Genomic DNA, 16,639 nt, shown 5'->3' with positions numbered 1-16,639 from the left:
TGGGCAAACATGGTTCAGAAACATTTTGAAGAGAAAATGGAATTACTGGAATAAGAGATCTTGGGATTCAGAGTCGAAATACAAAAGTTGGTGTCGATAGCGAAGAGCATTGAGAAATTGGGATTGCAGGCAGAGAAACATCAAGAAATGCTCGTTTCTTATGTTGTGAGAATGGCCAAAGAAAAAGCAAAGTTGACGGAAGAGGCAAAAGGATCGAATGCCAATAAGGTGCGCGAAACAAATAGTTCGGTGAAAGCACCCAGTGAAGAAGCGAATGGTGATTGGAGTGAATTCAAGAAAGTGGAAATGTCGATGTTTAGTGGAAGCGATCCAAACGCGTGGCTATACAAAGCAGACCACTATTTAAGTTCACAAGTTGGCTAAATCTGAGAAGATGACGGTGGTGGTTGTGAATTTTGACGGCATCGCATTAGACTGGTATCGATTGGAGGTTGACAGAGAGTCGTTCGAAGATTAGGAAGACTTCAAGAAAAGGATGATAGCCCGATTTCGATCTTTAAGAAAAGGATTGATCTGTGGGAGATTTATGACTACTAAACAATGAAATGACTGTGAAAGCATATCAATTTGTGGAGGTGCCAAAGTCCATTGTCTCGGACCAAGACAAGGGGTTTGCGAATCACTTTTGGCAAGAGTTGTTCCGACTATCGGGTACCAAACTCCATTGCAGATTAGCTTTTCAACCTCAGTTGGATGGTCAGACAGAGAAGGTGAATCGTAGTGTGGAAATGAATTGGAGGTGCTACGGTGGTGAGCGATCGATAGAATGGATGAACTGGTGGCATTGGGCGAACAATTGGAGTAACACTGCATATAATTCCTCTACTGGTGTGGCCCCTTTTTAGATGGTGTATGGACGACAACCTCCAGTGTTGATTTACTATGGAAAGGATTGTACGGCCAATGCGACTTTTGGCCAACAAATGCGAGACAGAGATTCTGCATTGCATGAGCTTAAGGAGCATTTGAGGTTGGCTCAAGAGAAAATGAAGAAGTTTGTTGACAAGGAGCGGCATGATGTTGATGATTGGGTATGGCTGAAGTTTCGACCCTATTGCCAAATTTCAGCTCCAAAAAAGCAGAATGTGAAATTATCTCCCAAGTATTATGGAGAACACCAGGTAGTGGACAAAGTCAAATCAGTAGCTTACAAGTGGAACCTTCAGACAACAGTGTCGATACGTTCAGTTTTTCATGTGTTGCAGCTAAAGAAATGGGTTAGACAGCCAGAACTTTACCTTGAGGACAAGGTAAAGATGGAGGGGGATGGTAATGATAGGCCTCCAATTATGTGGCAATATCAGGAAAGAAATAATAGAGGAAAGGCGGTTGAATCGGTTAAGGACGACGTCCAATTTCGTCGGGAGAAGTGGAGGTTTAAAAGAATAAGGAAACGGAAAGAGAGGGCAGTGAAGTCTGAATATCATAAGTGAGGAAGAAAAGCTCTCGAGAGTGGGAGTTCGGAAGTCTCTATCGCAGAGAAGTCATCGCAATATTCCATTCATCGTCTACTTCTACTAGGTGATCGTGTAGTAGAGCTCAGCGATCGTGTAGCATTTGGTAGGCGATCGTATAGCAATTAGAAGGCGATCGTATAGAAACTGGTAAGCGATTGTGTAATAGTTTGGTAAGTGATCGTGTAGGAGTTTATGAGCGATCCCAGAGTATTTTGTAAGCGATCGTTTAGTAATACTGAGTAATCGTGTAGGACTTATAAACGATCGTTTAGCATTTGGTAAGCAATCGCGTAACAACTATAAGCGACCATTTAGTATTGTTTGATTCTTATCGTTTAATAAAGAAGTCGTTCATCGTTTACTTGCTTTTCCAGAAGATTGTACCAACTGGTTACGATAATAAAGATTTTTAAGAATCAGTTTCCTAACACTAGTTAGGTAAAAAGATTAAAACACTTCGATCAGATCGAGGTGATGAGTATATGGACTTAGAATTCTAGGACTATTTGATAGAACATGGAATTCACTCGAAACTCACGGCATCTGGTACACCTCAACAGAATAGGGTAGCGGAAAGGAGAAATAGAACCCTGTTGGACATGGTTCGTTCAATGATGAGTTATGCTCAGTTGTCTATCTCTTTTTGGGGACATGCGGTAGAGGCTATTGTGTATATTTCGAACATGGTTCCCTCGAAAAGTGTTTCAGATACACCTTACAAATTATGGAAAGGATGTAAAGGTTGTTTACGTCAATTTAGGATTTGGGGATGCCCAACACATGTGTTGGTACAAAACCCAAATAAATTGGAATGCCATTCAAAAGTATGTCTATTTGTAGGCTACCCCAAAGAGACAAAAGGTGGTCTATTCTATGATCCTCAAGAAGATAAACTATTTGTATCAACAAATGCAACCTTCTTAGAGAAAGAACACATAAAGAATCACCAACCTCGCAGTAAACTAGTATTGAATGAAATGTCCACAGAAGCTACAGAAAAGTTAACAAAGGTTGTTGACCAAGTTGGTCATTCAATAAGAGTTGTTGACGAAACTTGTACTTCACGTCCTTTTCAAGAGCTGAGAGTGCCTAGACGTATTGAAAGGGTTATTCAATAGTCTGACCGTTAAACTCAGGTCGTCATACCTAATGATGGCTTAGAGGATCCAATAACCTTTAAACAAGCAATGGAAGATGTGGATAGAGACTAATGGATAAAAACCATGGACTTCGAAATGGAGTCTATGTACTTCAATTCTGTCTGGAAACTTGTAGATCAACCGAAAGGGGTAAAATCTGTTGGTTTCAAATGCATCTACAAGAGAAAACGAGACCAAGCTGGTAAGGTACAGATCTACAAAGCTAAACTCGTGGCAAAAGGGTTTACCCAAAGAGAGAGGGTGGCCTATGAAGAAACCTTCTCTCCAGTTGCCATGAATAGTAGAATTATCTTATCCATTACTAATTTATATGATTGTGAAATATGGAAAATGGATGTCAAGATAGCCTTTCTGAATGGCTATCTTGAAGAGGGTATCTATATGTTCAACTATAGCACTGAAAATGTGCTATCTTCTTCCGTTTAACTCCAGGTTGTTTAGCTACTTAATTTGGTTAATTGATCATTTTGTAGGAATCGAGTGTACAAGTAGTCGGATCAACCGTTCGGGACAAAAGGGCGCTAAAATGATGAAGTTACGAGCTAAATTTATTAAATGACAAAGGAATAAAGACTGTTGCCCTGCCAAGCGTTGCAACGCTCCCAATAAGCTTAAGTTCAACGCTAGAAGGCAGAATGCTTGAGTGCAAGGCAACATTGCAATGCTGCCCCAAACGTTGCAACGCTTCAAAGATACTCCAACGCCACTTTTGCATCGCTCCCCAATGTTGCCATTCAATGCTCTAAGACAGAATAGGCAACGTTGCAATGCCTCTGACGAGCATTGCAATTCTACGTAGTTTGACAGACGCATAGCCCCAGCGCACGCACAACACAACGTTAGGCTAGCACTACAACGCACACCTGATGCTTGGCCATTATGTGTCGCGGCATTGCAACACTCTTCCTAGCGTTGCGACACTGCGATAATTTTATAAAGAATAATTTTAAGTCATCCGTAAGGATCATCATCAACATCATCCTAAGTACACAAATTCTTGAACGTCGCACTCTATCCAACATGCTTTAGCTACCTTTTTATACCAAAATTTTGTAAAAATTCTTCCCCTTTGCCAATTGTATTGAATTCGAGCATGATCAGAGGCTAAAGGGTAAGAACTTAGCTTGGGTTTGTTAGTTTAGTTAGGTTCCAATTCAATTCTTGAGACTCGTACTGTAATTCTTTGAGTTTTTGTTATGAATATATGAGTATTTATCTTGAATTTATTCTTCAATTTTTAGTATGGGATAATCAGAAAAATTAATTGTGCATGTTTAATTGATTGCTTTGATTGGCCCTAATTTGTAATCGTTAGGTAGTCGTCACCTAAAAGCAAGAGTTAAGTTGGTTTGTTGTGTTAATTTGGGATTTCAATTAGCAAGCATTTACTTTCTAAATCTCGCTCAATTAATTGGTTAGATGATGGATATCAATTAATTGGCTAATGTCTGTTGATTGATTGATTGGTTGAGGATTCTCACTTTTTTGTTAATTAACTTGATTTTATGGACTATCAGTTAGGATTCTAATTGAGTACGCTAAGTTTTAATTCGAATATTCTCACGCATCTTTAGAATAGTCTGTGATAGAATTGATAAGGAATGAACTAAACTATAATCATCCAAGCTAAGTATTTATTCATTTGATAAATTATCACATTCGTTTACTTGCGCACTTTTGCTCTTTAACAATTTCAATTTAGAATTTCTCACAACAAACCCTCTCCCCCTTTTTTTGTTACTTCCTACAAGTTCCAATCCTTGAGAAATCCATATTCGGCTCCCTGTGGTTCGACCTTGGACTTACTACTTATACTACTAATTAGTACAAGGGGTTAGTTCAAAGCATACAAATTTTTATTTATTCGGCGCGGGTTTACAAACAACAGTGAATCCATCGACCAGCCAAATTGGTGCCAAGGAAGAAGATCAACTTAATGCAGCCCTCTTACTACCATCCCATGTGCAGAAACGTTATCAGGGAAGGTTTTCTATTCCCTAGACTATTTTATTTCCTTGAGCTTTATTTAGGAAATACAATAGGGACAATGCATTATTTTAAGTTGGGGTTGAGGCTATGTGGTGGTTGTCGGGGTCCTTGAGCGGTCTGCTCGGACGATGTTTGTGTGCTTAATTTGCTTGCTTGCTTTGTTACAATGAAGTAGTTGATGACACACCCTTTTTGTGATTAAGTTTGCATGAAACTATGTTTCAAGAGCATGATCATGATTTTTTGCCCATTTTTAAAATTTTTCTTATCTCTTATTCATTTTTAAATCCCTTGTCCAATGAAATTAGGACTTGCATGCTTAGAGTTCTATTATGGGGCTTGTATTTTTGTTGTCACCCCGAAAGGCCTAGGTGATACGTGTTAAGTGACTGAAAGATCAACCTAGTAATGCATGCCCAAGTTTTTGCCAAACTCTGTTTGTATTGTAAAAGCAAAGTGTAGAGTATGTAAATAGTAAGTTTGTGAAAGGCATAGTGTGTTGCAAAGTAGAAGCAAGTTGTATGTCATTTTTGAAGAGGATTACTCCTCTTTCTTGGGTTATGATTAACCTGGGGCGGCTATGACACCCGTAGTTTCCCTCTGAGCTAAAGTACCCCAAGAAATGAGTATGCTTTGGCACGTTGTTAGACGACATTGCTCGTAGTTGAATGACTCGAATGACACCCATGTGGGCAAGCCAAAAAGAAGGTGATGTGTCTGGATAAGGCTTCCTCTTTTGTAAAAAAGAAATAAAATAACAAAATAAATAAAAATTATAAAATATAAAATATAATTAAAAAAATAGGGGTAAAATAAAAGTTTGGTTTCCTTAAGTATGTCATTATAAAGTCGAGTCTAGGAAGCTTGACCCTTGAGCCTTCGAGCCAGTGTAGGGGAAAACGAATTGAGAGCCTTATAAAACTATTCCGAGTTTTGCGAGCTTAATTAGTAGGGTTTTTGACTCACTCATGCATGAGTAGGATCAGAATCATTTTTAAACATGCTTCATTAATTTATTGTAATCTGATTATATTTTTAATTGCAAATCTAGTCCTTATAGACTGTTGAAACTAGAGTAACGACCCTTGTGATTGAGCAAGCATAATCTTTTCTGTGAATGTGTGATTTTACCTTGCTCGAGGATGATGAAGAGTTAAGTTGGGGGTATTTGATAGCACCGAAAATGTGTTATTTTCCTCTGCTTAATTCTCGGTCATTACTATGTTTAATGTGTTTATTTGATGATTTTGTAGGTATCGAGCATCTTGGAGGTAGAATTGGTCATTACGAGCTATTTGGGGAATTTGAAGTAGTTAGGAACTAATTTGCGTAATCGGGCTTCAAAGGGACATGAATGGATGAAAACACTCTTAGACAGAGCATTGCAATGCTCAAACGAGCATTGCACAACGTTATAAGGCAGTAGCTGCCCGTATTGGACAAAACAGGGCAACGTTGCAATGCTACATACATGATGACGGACGCGCACGCTAGGCAGCTTTACAACGCTGTGACCCTGCCCTATATAATTTCTTCCTTTTTTAGGTCAAAAGAGGAGACGCCCACCATCGGCTTCCAGCCAATTTTCCCTTTCTTTTCCCTCATCCACTTGTACTTTGAGGCATTTCTTTAGTAGTTAATTGGGTAATGTCGGACTGTAAATTCTCATCTCCCATGGGAAGGTAAGATTTTGGTTTCTTAGTTTAGGGATTCGGAGGAACTCGATGTAATTTATGAGATTTTAATTTAATGATTTATTCGAACTTGTTTATGGCTTTTGATCTAAATCTATATGTATGAATTGCATGATTTTGATTGTTGATTGATGCCCAATACTTTTGTCATGTAATTTTAATGCTTATGAGATTATCTTGTAATATCTTATACGTATTTATCGGATAATCCCATTGGAAGCAATAGATTAGTTAGGCAAAAAGGACTGTTCCTAGCAACCTAGAGAAAAACCGCATTGATTGTTTAATTATACGTTGGAAATTAACTTTAATCTTAGTGTAATCCCTAGATCTTAATCCGATTCATTAATTTGGATAGAGCAGATTCATTTTCTTTGCATTTTGACTAATTAGATAGTCAAGACCATTGGTTGGGATTCCAATCAATTGAGCTATGCATAAACAAGGAATTTAAGTCGTAAATTGGGTCGATGATCTAAATTAATTTGGCCAATCCATTCCTCTAAACTAAGACATCTCGGTTAATTGCGCTTCTGTCTTTACTTTTCTTGCATTTTTATTTTCACGCAATTTCAAATATCCAACCATATAAATCCCTCTATTTATCACTTTAACTGAAAAAAATTTGATGATCTAATCTTCTGTGCTTCCCTGAGGTTCGATCCCAGACTTGTCGCTTGTACTACCAATTAGTATAAGTAGTTAGTTTGGTGATTTATAAATATTATTTATGTAGGCACGGGCTTACGAATGACGGTGAATTCGCTGACCTGCCACTCAACAGCAGAAAAATATCTTTAAAGCTACTGCCTCGCAACATTGCAACGCTGCCCTTGGAGAATTGCAACACTATTCTTTAGACAGCCCAACAAATGAAGAAACTCCTAGAAGTATGCAATGCTCTGCTTCAACCAACCTAGACTGCGCACGCGTGAACGGACCAACGATTCAACTGGACCATTTAGTCAGTTCATGTCAAGGAGGTCCAGTTCAGCCTTGTTTTGACCGATTCTTCCCTTTTTGGAGCCCTAGAGGTCCGATTTGAGTGGTTCAAGTTGGTTCATACGGTCCCTGTGGCAATTTAAAGCTGTTACTTAGGTTGTTTACTTGCTTATGATGCCAAAATTGGTCCATATCAGTTAGTGTTTAATTATTTATGCATTATGAATGTATGTTATAATTAAATGAATCTTGTATGTGCATATAGTATGCCAGTAGATTTAAAATCCCACCATAGGAAGCATGTAGCATGCATTAAAAGTATGTTATAAATGGTTATAATATATAGTATGCATGTGTTAAGGTTTCATGCTTTAATATAAAATGTTATCTTAAATTATGAAATGTTTGATGTATGTTATGGATGAAAAGCATGTCTACAGTTTTATAATTTGTTATAAAAGTGAATTAGACATTTAAAATACATAATAAAGATAAGATACATGCTCACCGAGATAACAAAAAACAACTTGTTTCAATAGTTAAAATAGGTCGTTATCTAGTAAGACTTTGGTTACAAACTCACTGGGCTAAAATGCTTTCTAAGGCTAAAGATACTTAAGTTGACGATTTACGGAACACCTACTACCTAGGGATTTTAACTGGTTCTTGAGCCTTGTTAACCCAGTTTTATGAGCATGCGTGAGCAATATGAGGTAAGAAAATGGTTTATCACCTAGACATTGTAGGTTAAATCCAAATATAAATGTTATACTTAGATAATTACCTAGACTTAGGTTGTTTATTAGTCGAAATATTCCCAAGTAAACATTTACCCAAAAAAAATAAAATACTTTAGTGGGTGATTAATAATATATATGGTATATTGTTCTTAGCTTTCACGTCCCTAAAAGTTCACACTGTGAGATTTATGCTTCCTTTCATGTCACCCTGGGAGTGACCTTCATTCAGAAAGTGTTTGCATGGGTCAATAGAAAAATAAATAAAGCATATTGGTTGAATGGTGGATCATTAAGAGATTAACATATGATTGACTTTTGATTTTTGGATTGATTTAAAAAAAAAAATTGAAATTAAAAAGAAATTTAAAAGAAAAATAAATTTAATATTATTTTATGTTTGTAACGGCTAAATTTTTATACATGGTATGTTTTTTATTTTTGGATTGACTTTAAAAAGAATGAATTTAAAAAGAAAATGAATTAAAAGAAAAATGAATTTAATATTATTTTATGTTTGTGTCTAACGGCTAGTTTTTAACCCATTGTATGTTTTTTTATTTTTTGGATTAATTTTAAAAAGAAAATGAATTTCAAAAGAAAAGGAATTTAATATTATATTTTGTTTGTATCTAACGACTAATTTAGTTTAAAATCTCCACCATTGATTTTTCTTTTCCAAAATCCAATGGTCCAAATTAATTGTGGTTTCTAACAATTTTTCCATCTCTATATAAACCATCTTCCTCTCTAAATTTTAAACCAACAAATTTTACATTTCATAAACCTCCAAAACTCAAAAGTTCCATTGTTGCTCTCTCTAAGTTCCCATTTTTTTTCTTTTCATCTTATTCTTGAGAGAGTGTTATTGTATTGTGAGGATAAACTTCTTGAGTGCTTAAACTTGTAAATCCACTCTAGTGAGAGTTGTATTGTGTTCTTCAAAATTTCCAACATTTGTAACGGTTTGATCCTAAACCGTGGAAAGGATCGGGTTTGCTCTTGAACCCATAAAAGGAGTGGTGGTGTAACGGTTGGGCTCTAATCCGTGGAAAGAGTCGAAAAGATTTTATTCAAATTCCCAAGAGGCGCTTGAAAAGCGGAGTAGGTCGAGTTTGACCGAATCACTATAAAAATTACGGTGTTTTTTTCTCTAACTCTTTCCTTTTTATTTTTGCAATTAATTTAAGCAATTTATTGTATGTTTTAGTTTGTTCTTATTTATTTGCTAAAATTTGATAGAATTAAGTTATCACATTTTTTGTCATCTTATTTGTTGCATAATTTGAATTTTTCTTATTATTTATAAAAAGTGTATTAATTAGTTTAATTGAGTTAATTTAGAAAAAAAAAAGTTTAATTAAACCATATTCACCTCTTCTATGGTTGCCAGTATCAGAGCAGATTGCTCTTCTTGAAATATTTGTTTCTTGATAAACTTAATTGTTTTTTAGCTATGACAACTGTAGGTTTTATCCCTTTTACCGATAGTCAATCTATTACAAAGTCTCCTTTTTTTAATGATACTAATTATAGTTATTGGAAAAATAGAATGAGATTTTTCTTGCTTTCTATTGATTATGATTTATGGGATATTATTGAGGAAGATTTTAAAATTCCAACAAAAGATGTTGATGGTGTTAGCACTATAAAACCTAAGGAATAATGATCAATAAATGAAAAGAAATCATGCTCTTTAAATGTCAAAGCTATTAATTGCTTATTTTGTGTTTTGAATGAAGTGAGTATAATAGAGTGTCTATTTGCAAAACCGCTAAAGAGATATGGGATAAATTAGAAATTACTCATGAAGGAATTAGTCAAGTAAAAGAAACAAAGATTGACATGTTAGTTCATCAATATGAAATGTTTAAAATTGATGAAAATGAAGCTATTTTCGATATGTTTATTAGATTTACTAACATTGTCAATGCTTTAGAAGGACTTGGAAAAAAGTACTCAAACCTTGAGAAGATAAAGAAGCTATTGTGGTCTTTGCCTAAACAATGAGAGCCTAAAGTCACCGTCATTCAAGAGGCAAAGGATCTCAAATCTCTCTCCATTGATGAACTCATGGGCTCGTTGTTGACGCATGAGATAAAGATCAAGAAAAGCATGGAGGATGAGAAGAAAAAGAAAGAAAAGAGTATAGCTTTAAAGACCATCTCTTTAGAAGTTGACTCCCAAGATGAAGATGACCTTGATGAAGATGATGTTGCCTATTTTTCACGTAAGTATATGAACTTCATCAAGAGAAAGAAGCAATTCAAGAAGCATTTCTTCAATCAAAAAACGTCAAAAGGTGAAAAGAGCAAAAAGGATGAGGTAATATGCTATGAATGCAAGAAGCCGGGTCATATTAGATTCGATTGTACTTTTCTCAAATCATCCAAGAAATCCAAGAAGAAAGCAATGAAATCTACTTGGGATGATTGTGATGAAAGCGAAAGTGGGAGTGATAATGAAGAAGTGGCCAATTTTTGCTTCATGGCTCATAGTGACAAAGAGGATGAATAAAATGATGAGGTAACTCTAGAACCTCTTTCTTATAATGAATTGTTCGAAGCTTTTGAAAATATACAAAATGATTTAGAAAAACTTAGTTCTAAGTATGTTGTGATTAAAAAGAAATACATTGTTTTATCTAGTAAAAATAAGTCTTTACTTCAAGAAATTGCTTGCTTAAAAGAGAATGAGCGATGCTATGCATATTGATGAAATGAATATCTCTTGTGACAAGCATACTTTTGATTGTGATGAGAAAAATGTCTTGCTTGACAAAGTTAAATTTCTTGAGCATGATAGTTGTGAAAAAGATAATTTGATTAAATTACTCAAAGAAAAAGAATTTAGTGCTTTGCAAGAACTTGATAAGGCTAAAGAATCTATTAAAAAGTTGACAATAGATGCTCAAAGATTAGACAAGATAATTGAAGTAGGCAAGCCTTTTGGTGATAAAAGAGGTTTAGGCTATATTGATGAATGTTCTACTCCTTCAAGTTCTAAAACTATCTTTGTTAAGCATCTCATAATATGCCTAAGCTTAATATGCCTAAGGTTGTGTCTAAGCATGTTAAATCTAACTTTGTGCCTATATGTCATTATTGTAGTGTTGAAGGCCATATTAGACCTATGTTTTTTAATTTTAAATATGCTCATACTACTTCTCCAAGAAGAAATTTTTCTCAAAGGGCAAAGTTTCACAATACTCCAAGGAATAATTTCTCCAAGAAAAGTAGAGTGCATGAATTTATTGTAAGAGATAAATCTTTACACAATGTTGTTTGTTTCTCATGTGGCAAGTTTGGACATACAACTTATTCTTGTTACTTGTCTAAATTCAATGCCTTAAATGTCTATGCAAAAATGAAATGGATTCCCAAGTTTGTCAATGCTAACCATCTAGGACCCAAACAAGTGTGGGTACCAAAGAATCAAACTTGAACATTTGTGTTTGTAGGTTTGTTTGAAAGCCTCTAAGAAAAAAAATTGGTACTTGGATAGTGGTTGCTCAAGGCATATGACGGGCGACCCATCCAAGTTTGTCTCTCTCTCCAAAAAGGATGAAGGTCTTGTGACCTTTGGTGACAACAAGAAAGGTAAAATAATTGGTAAAGGTGGTATAGGTAATGAATCTTCTATTTTAATTGAAAATTTACTTTTTGTTGATAGTTTGAAGCATGATTTACTTAGTATTAGTCAATTGTGTGATAAAGGCTTTAGAGTTGTGTTTGATAAAAAGAATTGCATCATTGAAAATGTTAGTGATAGAAAAGTTATATTTGTTGGAAATAGAGATGAAAATGTTTATACTATTGATTTGAATGATTGTCCTATTAATGATAAATGTTTATCGGCTTTGCATAATGATTCTTGGTTATGGCATAGAAGACTAGGACATGCTAGCATACACTTAATTTCAAATATTTCCAAGAATTCTTTGGTTAGAGGTCTTCCCAAATTTAAATTTGAAAAAGACAAATTTTGTGATGTTTGTCAAATGGGTAAGCAAACTAAGTCCTCTTTCAAATCTAAAAATGTAATCTCTACAACTAGACCCCTTCAACTATTACACATGGACTTATTTGGCCCTTCTAGAATTGCTAGTTTTGGAGGGAACTACTATGTCTTTGTGATAGTTGATAATTTTTCAAGATTTACTTGGGTTTTGATGCTAAAACATAAGGATGATGCTTTGAAAAGTTTTTCTAGTTTTGCAAAAATAGTTTAAAATGAAAAAGGTTTTTTTATTTCTAAAATAAGGAGTGATCATGGAGGAGAATTTGATAGCAATGTTTTTGAAACTTTTTGTGAAAAAAATGGTTTTTCTCATAATTTCTCCGCTTCAAGAACTTCTCAACAAAACGGTGTAGTTGAAAGGAAAAATCGTACTTTGCAAGAATTTGCTAGATCAATGTTGCATGAGTATGGTTTACGTACATACTTTTGTGCGGAAGCCATTAACATTGCTTGTTATGTTTTAAATAGAGTTTTAATTAGACATTCTTTAGATAAAACTCCTTATGAACTTTGGCATAACAAAATTCCAAATATTGAGTATTTCAAAGTTTTTTGTTGCAAATGTTTTATTTTGAATAACAAAGAAAAACTTGGAAAATTTGATTCTAAGACGGATGTTGGTATTTTCCTTGGCTATTCCTCTACTAGTAAAGCTTATAGAGTTTTCAATAAAAGAACTTTAGTAAATGCGGAATCTATGCATGCAGTCTTTGATGAATCTTGTAATGTTATTTCTAATGAGCCTATTTATAGTGATGTTTTAGAAGAAAATTTTGGAGATTTACTTGTTAGTGACAAAGGCAAGGAAATTGTTTCAAGTAAGCAAGAGGTGAGCTTAATCGAAAAGAACGAAGTTGGTTTTTCATCCATGCCTAAAGAGTGGAGGTATGCTCCTTCCCATCCCAAAGAATTAATTCTTGGTGATCCCGAACAAGGTGTGAAAACTCGTTCCTCTCTTAATATGTTTAATAATCTTGCTTTTGTTTCTCAAATTGAACCAAAAAGTTTTAAAGATGCCGAAAATGATGAATTTTCGATTTTAGCTATGCAAGAAGAATTAAATCAATTTGAAAGGAATAAAGTTTGGGAGTTAGTCCCTAGGTCCTCTCATGCTTCTATAATTAGAACTAAATGGGTCTTTAGAAATAAAAGGACGAAAATGGAAATATCATTAGAAATAAAGCTAGACTTGTACCTCAAGGTTATTGTTAAGAGGAAGGAATAGATTATGAAGAAAACTTTTGCAAAAATAGGCTTGAGCTCGGTATTATTCATTGTGATGCCTCTTGATTTTATACTTTATTTGTTAAATCTTTTAGAAGGCATTTTGATAGGGGGAGATATGGAAAGCATGTGTTAATATTCTTAGGGGGAGTTGTGCTAAATTTATGTTCATATTTTAAAGGGAAACATTTATGTAGTTCTAAATTTTTCATGATTCCAAAGGGGGAGAAGTTTAAGAAAAATATGCTATAAATTTGTTATGATTGTATTAATTAGGGGGAGTTTTTTTTTTTTTTTTTTTTGAGTGAATTTCAAGAATGATCTTTATGGTGATATGTTGAATTTTATTATGTGCTACATATGATTTACATGTATTTCAAACTATTTTTTTGAATGGTTTATTGTGTGTTACATATGGTCTACATGTACTTCAAGCTATTTTTCTTGAATGGTTTGTTATCATCAAAAAGGGGGAGATTGTTGGCTTTTTGGCCCTTAATCTCAAATTAATTAATTTTAATTAATTAATTAATCAATGTTTTGATGATAACAAACTCAATTTTTAATTACTGAAAATCTTAGGGTGTGTTTGGCATGTGATAAAAGTAGAGAGTTAAGTTGAGTTGAGTTGGTAATTATTATCTGGAGAGTTAAATTATATGGGGAGTTAAATTGCCTGTGTTTGTTGTGCAGAGTTGAGTTGAGTTGGTAATTATTGTCTGTGTTTGCTGTGTAGAGTTGAGTTGAGTTGGTAATTATTGTCTGTGTTTGTTGTGCAGAGTTGAGTTGAGTTAGAAGATCTGATGCAGTTTTTTTGTGAATGAGATTAGTTTTATTTTTTTCTGTTTTTTTTTATTTCATCCTTTTATTTTTTAGTTTTATGCTTTGCTATTGTTGATTAATTTTCAAATATACACGTATTTTCTCAAATCATTCATGACATAAACAGAACAATCTCAATTTTTTTTCTCAATTTGTAGAACATAATAGATTATTTTTCATATATTCTTTTCAAAAACTGTAATAATTTTAATTCTCTTCAATCGATAAAACATACCAACAAAATATATTTCATATTGCTGCTCAATTAATTGGTATATTGTATATATATATATATATTGAATGTTTGTATATATATTGAAGGTATATATATTTCATATTGAATGTTTGTATGTATATATATCCACAAAAAATTCACAAAATATATGTTCTTTTCGATACTTATAATATTAGTTATATTTACAAACACAAAAAGTACATGTTTTCAAGTATGCAAAAGTTATCATTCTTTTCAACATGACAGTCCATTATCCATTTGTTGTTATCCAAAAGAACTATAAACAAAATATAGGGGTGTGGTCAGTCTATATGTTTCTTCCTAGTAGACGGAGGTAGTACCTCTTCCGTGCGTGTTCTGGTACTGCAAGGAAGTAATTTGTCTTCTGAATGTCTGTGACAACGAGGTCAATAAGGGTGACCTGATCATTCTCATCCAGGCCATCAATGTTGTATATGACATTTACTACTTCCTTCCGATGCCCGAACTTCAACTCATACTTCTCATTTTGCCACGATGCAAGTCTACCCATGTGTGTGCTCTACATTTCAATTGTCGATCTCATGATGTCAATCATTTCAGCTTGGAATGATGACCTCTTCCTCTTACTGCCTCGAGATGACTCAGCAGGTACACTCACTCCACCTGTAGATTGCTCTGCTGGCTCTTCATCTATTTCATCTTGATTTATTGGTGATTCTGTCTGGCGAACCTCAGGGGTGTGACAGTCCTGTGATCTAAGTTGAATCTCATCTTCAAACTCTCTGAATGCATTCATCGCCATCACGTATGGGTCCTCACTTGATTGCCCTACTTCTCTGTCTTTCCCAAATACGGTGAAGAGGTCATCGTAATGTGGGAATGGCTTGTTCCACATCCCCTTCACATTAGGATGACTCTACATTGATACACATACACATTATTAATATTTATATTATAACACATATCCGTACATTTTTTTTTCTAGAATCTTACCAGAACCCAAAGATCGAAAATCTCCCTCTCAACCTGGACACATTTGAACTCCTCGTTCCAGCCGAACCCTGACTGACTTAACATCTCTAATGTTGCGTTGTATTGTTTCTTCAGACTCCTCACCTTGCATTCAATGGTGTTCTGATTCAGTGCGCACCTGGACACTTTCTTATGCAGAATTCACTCCAAATTTGTAAGTATCCTGGTCAAAACATCCCATTATCGGACCTCCAACCAGTCTCCACCAAATACAATAGAGCTTCCACCAACTTAGCGTCCTCCACCTTCGACCATACGTGTTTAGACCTCTTACCATTACCTACCATTATGCTGCATGCATACGTTTGTTGAATGAAAAGATGCTATAAATTAAACACATGCACAAACAAAGGATAAACTGCTGAAATTATATGTTCCAATTTAACTTGTTCACACAGAGTCTTGGCACAAAACATTTTCACGATATACTTGGAATGTTCTATAATTAAATTCCATTCAGTAGTAAAAGAAAAGTAAGTAATGAAAATTGAATAATCAGGCTCTTTGCCATTGAGTAAACATTTCGACCGCTAAGTCATCCCTAAACTTGGTCCATTCCTCTGATGATTCAACAAATTCAATATGATCCCCATCAAGACCAACTGATGCAGAATTCTCCTCATCGGGCACGTCAAGCATTGCACTGATTCCCATCTCCCTTGTGATCAAGTTGTGAATAAGGCAACATGAAGTTATTATTCGACATTGGACTTGTATTGGGTAAAATGATTTTCCCCTAAGAATAGCCCATCGCCCCCTTTAGCAACCCAAACGCTCGCTCGATAACGTTCCTTGCTGAAGAATGTTTCATGTTGAAAAATTCTCTTGTAGTTTCGTTGCGTTTCCTGCTCCACGCCAATCGGAGAGATGGTATCGTTCCCCTCTGTACGGCACCAAGAATCCTTCAGCGTTGGGGTATCCAGCATCACATAGGTAATAGTATCCTGTACACGTTTCGAAATGTCATGCACATGTGTTGTGGCATGTACGCATGTTTAAATAATGTATACGGTTATTATAATACCCTTTGGAACCCTCAATCTGTACAGTCGCGAAACCACATCCCTAATAATCCTTGTCCCACCTTGGCAAAACAAAGACGAACTCCCCATTTTGATCACAAACCGCAAGAACGTTTGTGGCAATCTCTCCCTTTCTCGTCCTATATCGAGGTCGATCGACGACACTAACATTCACTTTAATGTATGTGTCTTTTAGTGCACCTAGGCAATTCTGTTTCTCTCAAGTGATCAGAATGAATTAAAAAAAAAAATCTATCGTTGCATGCATATTTATGACGTATTCATATAAAAAACTGAGTACT

At 34.9% G+C, this 16,639-nt stretch overlaps 1 protein-coding gene across 1 annotated transcript; it reads left to right on the top strand.

The window, feature by feature from the left end:
* The first annotated feature begins 566 nt into the window (after window positions 1-566).
* On the top strand, window positions 567-1,454 carry LOC150038005 (uncharacterized). Its single transcript, XM_090311107.1, has 2 exons — window positions 567-731; window positions 867-1,454. Exons 1-2 carry the CDS (start codon window positions 567-569, stop codon window positions 1,452-1,454), a joined length of 753 nt encoding a protein of 250 aa, XP_090167233.1.
* Window positions 1,455-16,639: the final 15,185 nt, after the last annotated feature.

This window comes from Benincasa hispida, chromosome 2 (genome assembly GCF_027475165.1).
Source record: "Benincasa hispida cultivar pf3 chromosome 2, pf3_genome.v1.1, whole genome shotgun sequence".
In the NCBI taxonomy this organism is placed as follows: domain Eukaryota; kingdom Viridiplantae; phylum Streptophyta; class Magnoliopsida; order Cucurbitales; family Cucurbitaceae; genus Benincasa; species Benincasa hispida.
Note: the sequence above shows the minus strand (reverse complement) of the source record. Positions and strands in the feature narration are given on the sequence as shown.